General features: G+C 55.7%; 1 protein-coding gene across 12 annotated transcripts in view; it reads left to right on the top strand.

Moving 5' to 3' along the window:
- The window catches only part of ADGRG1 (adhesion G protein-coupled receptor G1), a 42519-nt gene that overhangs the window by 21930 nt on the left and 6092 nt on the right, over positions 1–14497 (top strand). For 8 of the 12 annotated variants that reach the window (XM_011971828.1, XM_011971823.1, XM_011971825.1 and 5 more), the window contains 9 exons: positions 6007–6105; positions 6675–7097; positions 8693–8825; positions 9479–9626; positions 10859–10990; positions 11332–11448; positions 11687–11732; positions 11975–12078; positions 12833–12951. In XM_011971828.1, the coding sequence (XP_011827218.1) occupies positions 6042–6105; positions 6675–7097; positions 8693–8825; positions 9479–9626; positions 10859–10990; positions 11332–11448; positions 11687–11732; positions 11975–12078; positions 12833–12951 (1286 nt within the window). In that variant the 5' untranslated portion in view covers positions 6007–6041. Of the gene's footprint in view, positions 1–6006; positions 6106–6659; positions 7098–8692; positions 8826–9478; positions 9627–10858; positions 10991–11331; positions 11449–11686; positions 11733–11974; positions 12079–12832; positions 12952–14497 lie in introns of all 12 variants that reach the window. The other 4 variants (XM_011971831.1, XM_011971832.1, XM_011971824.1 and 1 more) reach the window with 3 other exon arrangements.

Here is a 14497-nt window from a genome sequence, read left to right as displayed (position 1 = left end):
GGCTAAAAGTTTGGGCTCGGAGGTTAGGCGGACCTGAGTTTGAGTCCCGGCTCGGCTGCTTATTTGCTGTGTGATCTTGGGCATAACTTAACCTCTTTGGGCTTCAGTTTCACTGTCTTTAAAGTGGGGACACTGATAGCATTTGCTTCACCGAGTTGCTGCGAGGATTGCATGATTCACGGGCTCTGCTGTTAAGGTTATTGTGAGGATTGAACAATTAATTTTTTGCCAAGTGCTTTGCAGGATGCCAGCGGCTAATTGAGCACTTGGTGAGTGGAAGCTGTGATCCTCCCTCTCCTCTTAGAACCTCCCTGGATTCCAGGGCTCTTTTCACTGCACCAGATAGGACCCGTTTAGTCCCACTCACCATCTGGCGTCCTGCCAGGCATGGGGACTGGGAGGATGTGGGGGCCTGAGGCCAGGGCACTGGGACTCTCACAGATATGTCACAAGGCTGGCATCACAGGGAGGAGGACCAATGTGTGCAAAGGCTTGGAGGTGGGAGCATCCAAGGCCAGGCTCCTTCCTGGCTGGGTGACTATATGTTGGCTTCTCCGAGGCCTCTTAAGCAAATGCCCAGTTCCACATACGGGAGGCACAAGGGCAGCCGGCTTTGGACAACTGACTCTCTGGGAGGACTCAGAGTCCCTTCCCATGAGCGGGTCCTTCCCTCTCAGGCTGGCAGGGAGTGCCCCAACTTCTCCCCTTTGTCAGTCTCCCCACAGGGTGTGTCTGGGCAGGCAGAGGGTCTTGTGGCCTAAGGACTTGGCTGGACCAGAAGCTACCGGGACAGTGAGACCTGAGCTGGCAGTGTTGGGGGGGTGTCCAGCAGGTCTGGTGTAAGAGTGTGAGCCTCACCCTGGGCAGTGAGCAGGTCAGGCCTGGGCACCCGCTAGCCTCCGAGGCAGGCAGCTTGCTTCATTTTATTCTCCTTTATTGTAGGAAAATTCCTGAAAACTGAAGTCACTCTGCTTCCGCCAGATCCTGGAACACCCCTGCTGGGGAGCTCTCTGTGGTCACCTAACTTGGACTTCAGTCATTCACTTGGGGAGTGGGAATGGGGGAGGGGAGTGGCTCGGCCTTTGCAAGCTGTTATCCCAGGACCCATGGGCGCGGCTGAGGGGCTAGGGGACTGGGCTGGGAGTGGGGCGTGGCCCTGAGAGCCACCTGGGTCTGACAGGGGCGTCTCCTTTGAGCTGTTGGGTACATGCTATTTCCAAGTAAGATTTACTTTTATAAAAAACGTTTGGAAACCGTTGGAGGGAGGGTCCTCTCAGACGCCACCCCACCCACCATGGAGGAAGCACCTGCAAGAGCCCGGCTCTTCGCACTGTTCCCCGCCCTCCCTGTCCCCTCCCCAGCTTTGAAGTCTGTTTGAGCGGCTCCCTTGTTCCTCCTCTGCGGAGCTAACTTGCCTCCTCTGTGGTGTTGCCAGCCTTCTCTTGCTTTCTCCTCCTGCTCCCCTGGGTCACTATGTATGCACGGGCACACACACTCATGCGCACACACACACGCACACTCATGCACACACACACTCATGCACAGGCACACACACTCATGCACACACACCCATGCACACTCATTCACACACACTCATTCACACACACATGCACGGGCACACACATTCATCACACACTCATGCACACACACACTCATGCACGGGCACACACACTCACGCACACCCATGTGCCTGTGTAACTGGCAGGAGTTCATCCTCACCCTGCCCCCTGACTCTCCCAGGCCAAATTCTTGCTTCCAAAGGCTCAGCAGCTCCGTGTTGTGCCCCAGCAGCCCACGGGAGAGCAGCTGCAGACGGGAGGGGAGCTGGGGCAGTGGAAGTTGAGCTGGGACCTTCCCATCTGCCTCTCCCAGCGAGGATCAATTTGAGGGGAAGTCCTCCAGGTGGGCAAGACTAGGCTGGAACCTGGAGATCGCCTCCGGGTCTCCCTCGTTCCTCCCTCCTTGACTCCCTTCCCACCCCGCCACCCCCCACCTGATGCCTGCCTTTCTCCTGATGTCTTTCAGGAGGCCCCTTCCAGGGCCTGCTAAATGCTAGGGGAGCCACAGAGGAGCCTGATGGGTCCGCGTCACAGGGCAGGGAAGAGGCGGTGCTGGAACGCAGGCTGCCCTGGCCCTGCCATCTAGCAGCTGAGGGATGCGTCGCTAGTCCCTCCCCTCTCTGACCATCTCTAAACCAGGGCTGCTGGTGCCTATCTCTGGTTCATAAGCCCCTGGTTCCCAAGCCTGCAGTGTGTTGATCAACGGGATGCTTGTTACAGCCAAGCTCCCAAGCCCACCCCATCAGACCCTCTGCGGGCCGGGACTGTGTATCTGCATTTTAGCTCACTCCCAGGGGGAGGTCTGAGCACCGACAGGCTTGGGAGCCTCTGATGTGAGCATCTGTGGCAATGCGGGGAGCGTGTCATGTTGAGGGTGGGTTGTGGGCCAGCAGGAACATGAGTTAATTTTGGCAAGGAATGGATGGGTAACTGAGGCTTCATGGGGACGACTTGTCTCAGCTCGTCTCAAAGATGAGTGGAATGTCACAGGGCTAGGTGTTATCCAAGGCAAAGGGACAGCAAGGGGCAAAGGTCTGGGGGTGGGAAGCCTGTGCTCAGGGGCGGGCAGTGGCCGCTGTGTGTAAAGGGAAGAAGGAAGCAGTGGACGGCCAGCTTCGTGAGTCTTCCCGGCAGGAGACGGCAGAGAGGCGCCTGCCCAGGAAGGGTTAATCCCAGAGCCATCCAGGTCCTGTCCACTCAACTTCCACCTCCATCCTCCGAGGAAATGGGTTTTCCAGGAGCTTGGCCTGGGCAGCGGTGACTCGTGGCTCCACACGGAAGTGACTCAGGCCCCCTGGGAGAAAGTGAGCCGTGGGTCCCCCCTGCCCACCATGCAGAGGGGCAGGGCTGAGCTAGGTCTGGAGCTGGAGCCCTGGGGGCGGGGCAGGGGATGGGCTGGGGGTGGGGTGGGATCTCAGACAAACTCTGGCCATCCTCCACTCTGTTGGATCCTTGGGGAACCCCATGATGTGGCCCCCATTGTGTCAGGTTGGACCGGCCTGTTCTGTCCTGTATGTGTTTACGGAAGGTCTGAAGTCAAGGGTGGCTGCTCTGGAAGCTGGGGGTGGTGGCAGCTTCCCTGGGCCTCAGCCCGAGCACCCTCTCTCCCAGGCTGGATTCTCTGTGCTACTCCGCATTCTCCTCTCCTTCCCTTTGGGGGGATTCTAAAGCCAGGGGATTGGAAAGGATGTACATCTCTGGGGCCTTTACCAATGCCAGCTCTACAAGGAGGGGGAGGCTTGGCACCACGCCCATGTGATCTCAGAACACACAGCCTTCCCCAGCCTCAGTGTCCGCATCTGTAAAATGGTAGCAGTGGGACCGGCATCACAGGGTGGTTCTGAGGGTTTGGTGTGATACCACGGACGTCGCCACTGACATTATCATTGTGGGGATGTTGCTAGAATGCCCCCTGCTCAGCTACTCCCTCTGGCTCTGTGTGAGCCGAGGCAAGGCCCTCGCCTGTAGGGCCGTGCTTGGTACTGAGCGCCTGATGGCTGAGGCCCTGTAGCGCTGGGCTTCTGCAGCTCCAGAGGCAGAGACAGGTCAGGTCCCAGGGGTCTGTGCGGAGACTCATGCTACATCCCTGGTGCCTGGGTGGGTGGTGGGCAGCTGGCAGCTGTGCGTTTGGGGGGCAGACCTGGAGGGGTGGCATAGGCAGGGATGAAGGAAGGGCGCTAAGCAGACAAGCGGGACAGTGCCCCCTGGCCCCATCTGCGTGGCGACTTCCTTGTCCCCAGCCCAGCTCTCCTGCCCCAGTGGGCGTCTGGAGGAGGGAAGTTTTCTGGGTGGGGTTTCGGCCTTCCATTGCGCTCTCCCGGAAAGGAAGCTTCATGCTCTAAGAATTTCCCCTCAAGGTGCTCCGGTGGGTGAGCTGGCTGCTGGGGGCGGCAAGGAAGAGAGGGAAACAGGGAGGAGGGGCCTGTGACAGGCCCAGGGGCTGAGCTATTTCGAAAGTAGAGCTACTTAGCTGAGACTCATGGCGCCTGCCTCTAAGCCCTTTACAGGCATCAATTCTTTAATTCTCACAATGACCTTTGAGGTGAGCTTGATTTCTTTATTCTTCTTTACAAGTGAGGAAAGCGAGGCCCAGAGAGGGTGAGTAACTAGCCCAAGGACACACAGCTAGCGAGGGAGTCAGGATTTGAACCCAGGCATCCTGGCTCTAGAGTCTACCCCTTAGGTTAAAGGAAGCCAGGCAGCCCCTACCCATCAAGCCTAAAGCATGTTGATGGAGCCAGAGCTATCCACCTTGGAGTAGTTGTTCAAATAGCTGAGGTGGAGTGGGGATGAGTCAGGAAGTGGTGGGGACAGTTGGTCCCTTGTGTGTGTTTGGATTTCTTCCATGGAACCCCATGTTGTCACTTCACTTGTTTCCTACCAATGATGGGGAGCTCACTACCTGTACTCCCCTCCTTTACTCTCAAGGGCCAATCCAGGAGGGCTGAAGTGAGGCAGTGGTTCTGCTCTGTCCTTCAGCCATGCCTACTGGTAGTGAAGGCTCACTTTGAAGGTCAGTAAGCCAGGGAGAGGCATGGATTCTGGCCAGTTCCTTCCTTGCTTGCTGTGTGACCTCAGTAGGTCACTGGCCCTCTTTGGGCCTTGGATTCAAATTCTCCAAATGATTTGTCAGCTTCGAGTTTACAGGTGGAGACTGGTGGTAGCAGTGAGGGGCTGCTTGGAGAAAGTGGCATTTGGACTGACAATCAGAGGGGGACAGCAACAGAGACTGACAGGAAGCAGAAGGAAAGAAGGGGTCTGGGAGTCCTTGTCTCCAGATGTTGGGTTTCCTTCCGCTGGTCGGGGGTGGCAGGAGGCAGTTTCAAAAGGAATCAAAATGCTTACAAATCACAACCTGGGAAATGGTGCCCTTCCCTAAAACACTTCCACATCCTTCTTCTCAAAGGGCCCTGTGATGCCACCAGGGCAAGATGCTGAGCCTATTTGACCTATGACTGAACTGACAAGGCCTAAGAAATTGGGATTCCATTCCACATGGTGGGACGCAGGGGATAGGCTCGTGATCGAAGGGGCCAGGTTTATTTGAGGGAGGACTGGCCCAGGAAGGAGACACTGAGCTCCTGCCTGGGACACCCCTCCTTTTAATGCTGCTCTCAATTATTCGGTTCAAAAGCCACCTCTTCCTGAAAGTCCTCCTTGGTTTCTCTCAAACTCAGACTCCATGTGTGTTCTCCGGCTTGTGGCCCATGAGTGCCTCTGTCACTGTGGCCAGCTGCCGTGCCACACAGGATGAGGTTCTGTCTGTGTCTGTGGGCATCCAGCTCTGCCACAGGGCCAGCTGGCCATAGGGAGGGCCAAGCCTTCTGGCAACTCTACAAGTGCCAGGGCCACAGGTTCCCTGCCAGGCACTACAGTCCTGACCAGGCAGGGAAAGCCCCTGACCTTGGAAGCATTTTTGGGCAAGTCACTTAACCACATGGGCCTCAGGTTCTCCATCTGTGCATCTTTTTTTTTTTTTTTTTTTTTTAAAAAAAAAGCAGGGTGTCACTCTGTCACCCAGGCTGGAGTGCAGTGGCACAGTTATAGTTCACTGCAGCCTCGACCTCCTGGGCTCAAGTGATCCTTCCACCTCAGCCTCCCTAGTAGCTGGGACCACAGGCATGCACCGCCATGCCTGGCTAATTTTATTTATTGTAGAGATAGGGTCTCACTATGTTGCCCAGGCTGGTCTGAACTCCTGTGCTCAAGCGATCCACCTTTCTTGGCCTTCCAAAGTGCTGGGATTATAGACATGAGCCGCCGCGCCTGGCCTCACTGCCTCTTGATAATCAGCTTCTGGCTGCACTGGAGAGGTCTATGGGCTGTTTCCACACTTGCCTCCTCACCTCACCTCCCACATCCATGCCGCACTGGCCTCCTCTTCTGCAGGGCCAGCCCAACCGCCACACAGGCCACACTCCCAGCTAACACTCCTGGCCTTTTCCAGGTGGTGACTTCCAAGAGTGACTCTGTGGGAGGAAAATGACTGCCCAGTCGCTGCTGCAGACGACACTGTTCCTGCTGAGTCTGCTCTTCCTGGTCCAAGGCAAGTCTTCCCAGGGCTCCCCTGGGCTGTTGGAACTTATGTTAAAAAGTCCCTGTGCCTAGGGTGGCTGACAGCATACATGCTAACTCCTTTAGGCAGGTACAGCTCAGCTAGTAGAAGGTACCTTGGAGAAAAGAAAAAGACACTCCTTTCTTCTGGCAGGTGCAGCCCCGCAGTGCACAGCTTAGGGTATGGAACCTGGATGGTCCCACTCACCTTTGCTTAGGGTATGGAACCTGGATGGTCCCACTCACCTTTGCAGCCAGAGCATTCTTGTGCAGTGTACCACCTGCACAACCGTCTATGGCAGCCATGGCCTCATTAAATACTTCATTGCTGTTAAGAGTATGTTTTGCTTTTGAAATTACTATTTGTTTTCAGTTTCCTTGTTTTATAGTTTGATGCTGATAAGTTTTAAGCGGGAAAGACTAATACATTTTTGTAGACCCTTGGAATGTGTGTGAGTCTCAGGCTCCAAGTTCATATGTACTCAGCCTAGGTCCTGTCCCCTTCCATGCCTCTGGTCAGCCCCTGCCACAGGGTCCCATCTGCAGCCTCTGCCTCCTCAGGTGCCCACGGCAGGGGCCACAGGGAAGACTTTCGCTTCTGCAGCCAGCGGAACCAGACACACATTAGCAGCCTCCACTACAAATCCACGGCAGACCTGCGCATCTCCATCGAGAACTCCGAGGAGGCCCTCACAGTCCATGCCCCCTTCCCTGCAGCCCACCCTGCTTCCCGATCCTTCCCTCACCCCAGGGGCCTCTACCATTTCTGCCTCTACTGGGACCGACATGCTGGGAGATTGCATCTTCTCTATGGCAAGCATGACTTCTTGCTGAGTGACAAAGCCTCTAGCCTCCTCTGCTTCCAGCACCAGGAGGAGAGCCTGGCCCAGGGGCCCCCGCTGTTCGCCACTTCTGTCACCTCCTGGTGGAGCCCTCAGAACATCAGCCTGCCCAGTGCCTCCAACTTCACCTTCTCCTTCCACAGTAAGGCAAGAGGGAATAACTTCCAGGCAGAGGGAATAACTGGGCAGTGGTCTGGAGGCAAGGAAGGCAAAACGCAAAGTGGACTGGGCTCGCAATGTCAGATCAGGAAGCCTGGACTTTGCTCACAGGCACTGGGGAGCCAATGAAGGTATCTGAGGAGGGGAGGAGTGTGATCTAAGTGCTAGGATAACAGGCATGAACCACTGTGCTTGGCCCCACTGTCTCTTGATGGTCACTTTGTGGGCAGGCAGGGGTGAGGATGGAGGGGCAAGGGCCCATCCTGAGGCTGCAGAGAAGGTCTTGGTGAAGGAGGATGAGGTCTGAACAGGGTGGGAGAGCAGAGACTGGAAAGGGACTGAAGATCAAGAGCCAGGGGAAAAATTCTTCCTCAGCATCAGTGTAGACTGTTTATTTCCTTTCACAGAGGAGGAAACTGGGGCACAGAGAGGCTGCCTAAAGCTGCACAGCTAGCCAATGGGAGAGCCAGGATTTGAACCCAGCAGCTGATTGGAGTGGGGTGGGGGTGAGGGGCGGAGCATGAGAGGTCAAAGGTCAGGAAAGCAGTGAGGCTGACTCTGAGGTCCAGAAGCTGCATCTTCCCTGTTGAGTGTGACAGGTTCCATGTGGCCACTGCCATTCAGCCCCATTAAATGCTGAACGGTGGCCAGGAAAGGAGGAGCATCAGAAGCAGCTTGAAGGTTTACTGGGGGATTTTCATGTCTTTCCAGCACCTCGAGTTTGAGGCAGGGCTTTCAGGGCTGGAGGGCACAGCACTTTGATTGTGTTAGTGTAACAGGCTAACTGACTATGTCCAGTGCAACAGGCAGGGCCAGGCCAATCAGTGGTCGGGGGGTCTCCACACGCCAGGCTGGGATTCTGCCCTGCACCCTGGGAGGATTTAGGCCAAAGTTGGTCCTAGTTGCAAATTGGCATTCTGAAGACCAGACTGAGCCTGGTCTTGTTTGACCTGTAGAGGGTTTTTAAAAAACATGGACCAGGGATTTCAAATCGCCTAAAACCCAGGCTTTCTGGGTTATGCGTTCAAAAGATGTGGCTACCCAGGGCCTGCCTTCCTCAGTGGCACAGAAAGTATGCCGTCTAACCCCCACTGTCTGTCTTCCTCATCTGACTCCCAGCTAATCCCTGGAGATACGTTAGTTGGCCGCCTTTGAATGCAGGCGACCTGGGCAGAGGGGCCCGAGCCTGGAGTCAGGGAGGCTGGTGGGTGTGGAGTCCCAGGAACCACCACCAAACCACCAAGCCCCCCACATCCCACCTAAGGAGGCCTGGCTGGACCCTCCCTGCTCCGTGTGTGTAGCTGAGGGCGCCTGCAGAGGGTGCTGAGCAAGGCGCATCCCACCCCATCCCACTGGGGCTGGCGTTGCTGGCGGGTTCTGTAAGACACAGCCCCCGCAGGCTGGCCTCATCTGAGTGACCTTGGCAGAGTCCACTCTACTTCTTGAAGCCTCAGTTTCCCCTCTATAAAGTCAAGATCAAGGCATTCAGAGTCTTGTCAGGGTGGCAGGGGGCAGAATGGGAGGGTCCTGGGGCCTGAGTCAGCAGCCTCGGCGGGGGCCTGTCCACCCCTCCCCCAGGTCCTCCCCACACAGCTGCTCACAATGCCTCGGTGGACATGTGCGAGCTCAAAAGGGACCTCCAGCTGCTCAGCCAGTTCCTGAAGCATCCCCAGAAGGCCTCGAGGAGGCCCTCGGCCACCCCTGCCAGCCAGTAAGTGTGGCACCTGGGGCTGTGAGGGGAGCCGGGAAGGCATCAGAGATCTGGACCTGGGCATGGCGGAGACCTGGAGTGGGGCGCCACTGCGAGACCTTCCCTGGGACTGGAATGCTTCCTTGATTGATCTTTCCACCTTTTGGGAGTCAACACAAGCCCCCCAGGCTGAGCTCCTCTCCCGTCTGAGTCATTAACCAACATTGCATCCACCATCCCAAGCCCTCCTCCCCCACGTAAAGAAGGGACAGGTGGTCCATGGTACAGCCCAGCAGACCAAGGCTCAGAGATGGCAGAGCCGCTCTAAGGCCACGGAGTGGGTTGGCACAGGCAGAGCTGGGCCCGAATCCACAGTGCGGAGTCCCAGGACAGCCCCCACCACCCCATTGCTCTCCTTTCCTATGGCTCCCAGGCCCCCCGCCTCCTTTGCCTGACCCCACCCCCAGCTCATTCTTTCTCTCCCTCATGCACACAGCTGCCTGCTTTTCTCTTTTGTCTGCTCTCCACTCTCTCCTGCCCACCCAGCCCCTCTCTCTGCCTCTGCCTCTGCCTCTTCCCTGTGTCTCTGTCTGAGTGTCTCCTCCTCCTGCCTCAGTCTCCCTGCTGGCCCAGCCCCCTCCCCACCATCACCGCTGCTTTCTCCTCCCTGCCAGGCAGTTGCAGAGCCTGGAATCGAAGCTGACCTCTGTGAGATTCATGGGGGACACGGTGTCCTTCGAGGAGGACCGGGTCTACGCCACGGTGTGGAAGCTCCAGCCCACAGCCGGCCTCCAGGACCTGCATATCCACTCCCGGCAGGAGGTCAGATGCGGGCTGGGCTGGGGCTGGCAGGAGGTGGGGGCTGTGAGCACTCCCTGAAGCTTAGTGCCCCTGCAGCCTCTCCCTGGGGCCTCCCGAGAAGGTTCCAGGCCCGAGGATAGCCATCCTCAGTCAGTAGCTCAACCGTGGGATTGAGGACCCTGCGTGGGCACAGCGGCAGGACCTGCTTCCTATACCAGTGTCCTGGGGCCACCCATGTGAACAGAAGAGCAGCCCCTAAACGCCTGTCCGTGCACCCTCCTTTTTTTTTTTCGAGACAAGGTCTTGCTCTGTCACCCAGGCTGGAGTACAGTGGGGTAATCATATCTCATTGCAGCCTCGAACTCCTGGTCTCAAGCAATCCTCCCACTCCAGCCTCGTGAGCAGCTGGGACTACAGGCTTGCCACCACACCTGGCTTGAAAAAATTCTTTGTAAGACCGGGTGCAGTGGCTCACTTCTGTAATCCCAGCACTTTGGGAGGCCGAGGCAGGCAGATCACTTGAGGTCAGGAGTTCGAGACCAGCCTGGCCAACATGGTGAAACCCTGTCTCTACTAAAAATACAAAAATTAGCTGGGCATGGTAGTATGTGCCTGTAATCCCAGCTACTCGGGAAGCTGAGGCAGGAGAATCGCTTGAACCCGGGAGGCAGAGGTTGCAGTGAGCCGAGATCATGCTACTGCACTATAGCCTGGGCAACAGAGCGAGACTCTGTCTCAAAAAATATTTTTTATTTTTGTAAAGACAGGGTCTTGCTATGTTGTCCAGGTTGGTCTTGGCATCCTGGGTTCAAGCAGTCCTCCCGCCTTAGCCTCCCAAAGTGCTGGGATTACAGGCGTAAGCCACTGCACCCAGCCACACCCCCATATTGAGACTGCTCCCTGAGTGGCTATGGTTAGCTGGGAACCACCCACACCGCCCACATGGCCATCTCCCACTTGGCTGCTGTAGGCAGAGCTGGCATCTGAAGCCCCAGACAACAGAACAGAACCACGTGGTTCTCCCAGGGCTATTTGCCCTGGAGTCCTGGATTCTAACCACGAGACTCCCCAGCCAGAGCTGGTAGCAAGGAAGGGAGGGATGAGGAGGGCTGTCATGAGTCAGGCTTGACTTCCTGAAGAAATAGGCTTAGAAGTGACGGTGTCAAGGAAGGGATGGGGCTGTGTGTGTGCTGGGGCGGGGGGCACGGATCTGGGAGTCCACATTTGGCTGAGCCCTGAAGGGACCTCTGCAGGAGGAGCAGAGCGAGATCTTGGAGTACTCGGTGCTGCTGCCTCGAACACTCTTCCAGAGGACGAAAGGCCGGAGAGGGGAGACTGAGAAGAGACTCCTCCTGGTGGACTTCAGCAGCCAAGCCCTGTTCCAGGTATGGGGTCCTCATGCCTCCCAGGAGAAAGCAGTTTTTTTCTGACAGAGGTGGAAAGAAGGCGTGCAGATGAGCTCCTTCCTCTGGGAGTCAAAGCCTTTCCTTGTAAAGTTAGAAATTGCACTGCAATGTGCAAATCTCCCTGTGAGAGGGCTAAGCAATGTTCTTCTGACTATAGTGTAAATGACTACACGGGCAAAATTGGTTCCAGAGGAAGACACAGCATCTCAAGGCAATGTGCTGGGAGAGAGAGTTATCTAGAGAGAGTAAGGGGCTTCTGGGCCCTTCTTCTCAGCCCTGAACTCCCTCCCTACGCTCTTCCCCTAACCCCATGTATCTAGGACAAGAATTCCAGCCAAGTCCTGGGTGAGAAGGTCTTGGGGATTGTGGTGCAGAATACCAAAGTAGCCAACCTCACGGAGCCCGTGGTGCTCACCTTCCAGCACCAGCCACAGCCGGTGAGTGGGGACCAGCCATCGAGGGGACAGGCGCCCCTCGGCCATATCGCCCTTTCCTCTCCCTCCCTCCAGACTCATTTGTCTTTATAATGAAACGATTGCCTGATTGAGGGCTCCAGCCAGTCAGGTCCAAATGGGGCAGGTGGTGGCTTGACTGTGTTCTAGGCTTCCTCTGCCTGGCCCGTAAAGCAGGGGGGAGTGTAACAGAAGCCACTCTCCTTCTTTCTTGTCCCTACAGAAGAATGTGACTCTGCAATGTGTATTCTGGGTTGAAGACCCGACATGTGAGTATGCAGGGGTCTCAGGGCTGGACAAGTATCTGAAAGAGAAATGGAGTCCTGGGGGGTGGCGGAGGTGGGGTTAATCACCGAGGGCTTCCTGGAGAAAGGTGGACTTTGAAGAGAGAGCAATGGCAGGCTATGAGTAGGCCGGGCGGAAGAATGACACAGTCGTGCTTTTGGGGGTGGGCACAGTGGGGTCCTGGAGGACTGGACTTGATTGGAGCCCCATGCCGTCCCCTCCTCAGTGAGCAACCCGGGGCGTTGGAGCAGTGCTGGGTGTGAGACCGTCAGGAGAGAAACCCAAACATCCTGCTTCTGCAACCACTTGACCTACTTTGCAGTGTTGATGGTGAGGGTCCCCGCTCCCGCCCTGCACTCACGCCCCAGGCCGTGTGCTTGTTCTGTGCAAGCACTTTTCATATATTAAGTCATTTATTCCTCATAACAACTCTCCAACATAGCTTCTATTGTTGTCCCATTTTATAGGTGAGGAAATGGAGGCTCAGAGAGGTTAAGCAATTTACCCATGGCCACCAGCTAGTCAGTGAAAGAGCTGGTTCGTACAGACCCTGCTCTTTATTCCCAAATTTTGGTGTGTGCTAAAATGCAGATTCCTGGCCCTCACCTGGAGTTCTGATTTGGCAGTGCTGGGGCCAGGAGTGTTTCTAATGATGCCCCTGAGGTGGCCTCTAGTACCCCCAACACCACAGAATTCACGTTCCCAGGACTGCAGGATTCTGCCTGTGGGTATCCACCTAGGGCTTGAACACCCCTGGGTGTGGGAATCTCGTTCCCTCACAGGAAACCTATTCCCATGTTCAATGTTGTAGAAGAATCATCAGTGCCAGGACAGAATAGGGGTTCTCTCATGAAAGGTTCTTGGCCTCTGTGGGTCAGGAAGCCCCTTGAGAATGTGGTCAAATCGAAAGATGCCCCCACTCCAGAAAAATGCATTCATGGGACCACATTCTGCTCAGTTGGGAGAGGGGGTTCTTAGGCTTCTGAGGCCCACCAGGGGCCCCAGGTTAGCCCCTCATGCAGGGCAAGCCTCCAGGTTGGGTGGGGGACATGGAGGCCAGCCCTCACCTGTCTCCTGGGGCCAGGTCTCCTCGGTGGAGGTGGATGCCGTGCACAAGCACTACCTGAGCCTTCTCTCCTACGTGGGATGTGTCGTCTCTGCCCTGGCCTGCGTCGTCACAATTGCCGCCTACCTCTGCTCCAGGTGAGGCCTGAAAGGGGTGGGACAGGGGAGGGGACCCTCCATTGCACACACCTCCGCCAGGGCACCACACACACCTCTGGTCGTGGCCCACCCGCATGACCTGGAACTGTGTGTGGGGTTAGGGGAGCTGTGGCGGGTACAGCATGCTGACCCCTAGTGGCCATATCTCCTCCTCAGATCTGTGGTGTTTGGATAACATAGCATTTACAAATTTTAACTGTCAACATTTTATTTATTTATTTATTTATTTATTTATTTATTTATTTATTTTTATTTTATTTTATTTTTTGTGAGACAGAGCCTTGCTCTGTCTGTCACCCAGGCTGGAGTGCAGTAGCACCATCTTGGCTCACTGCAACCTCTGCCTCCCGGGTTCAAGTGATTCTCCTGCCTCAGCCTCCTGAGTAGTTGGGACTACCGGTGCCCGCCACCATGCCCGGCTAACCTGTGTATTTTTAGTAGAGATGGGGTTTCACTATGTTGCTCAGGCTGGTCTCAAACTCCTGACCTCAAGTGATCTACCCACCTCAGCCCCCCGAAGTGCTGGGATTACAGGCAAGAGTCACTGCGCCCGGCTAATTGTCAACATTTAAAATTGAGGGAGTCCACCTAAGAATCTGTTTCTTTCTTAGAGTAAGACAGGAAAGCAAACCAAAAAGTTTTAAAAAGGAAAGAATCTTCATTTCTGCCTTTGAATAAGCAGATTTGTGGGAGCACTGGGTGGACAGAATAATATCAAAGCGATAATGATCATTCTTAACATGTGTGTCCAACTTCCCACGTGCCATGCACTGTTCTAAGTGTTTTACATGTGTGAACTCAGTTCTTCCTCACAACAGCCCTATGAAGCAACACTCAGAGAGGGTAAGTGACTTGCCTGAGGTCACGCAGTGGGGAAGTGGCAGAGGTCAGATTGTCAGTGCTTGACTTGGCCTAAATTGGGGTTCACTTGCCCTCAGTGCTGAACCCTTTTGGATAGAGAAGAGACACCCTCAGTTCTCACTGTCCCCAGTCACGAGGAAGGAGGAGAGGAAGGTGAAGCTGTATTTATGTGTGGGCACAAGCATGTGTGTGCATATATGACTGTCATGTGTGCGCACAGCTGTGTCCCCGGGGAACTAAGTAGGTAATGGTGATGAGGAAGGACAGGTGGGTGATGAGATGGGCCCAGCGGAAGGCTGGGGGTGGAGGCAGAAGTCCTCAACACCCAACTGCCCACAAACATGCCCAAGGACACAGCACAGGAACCCTTAGGAACTGAGCACCTTATCTGTGTCAGATGCTTTGTGTCAGTGTAACTCTCACCTGACCCTACGAGGGCACCATTCTCCCACTTCACAGATGGGCAAACTGAGAGTCTCAAGGGGAAGGGACCAGCTCAAGATGGTGCCATGAGTTAGGGGCAGGGCAGGGTGGGACTCCAGGGTGGTGATGCTGGGACCTGCATGTTCTGCGGCACCCTCTAGGGCCATGTAGAATCCTGGAGTGGGGGTGGGAGGTGGGGTGTGCACACATTGACTTGCAAACCTCAGACAGACCGATGCGC

This window comes from Mandrillus leucophaeus, unplaced genomic scaffold (assembly GCF_000951045.1).
Source record: "Mandrillus leucophaeus isolate KB7577 unplaced genomic scaffold, Mleu.le_1.0 Scaffold125, whole genome shotgun sequence".
NCBI classification, from domain to species: domain Eukaryota; kingdom Metazoa; phylum Chordata; class Mammalia; order Primates; family Cercopithecidae; genus Mandrillus; species Mandrillus leucophaeus.
The sequence above is the reverse complement of the archived record's forward strand: the minus strand, read 5'-3'. Positions and strand labels throughout refer to the sequence as shown.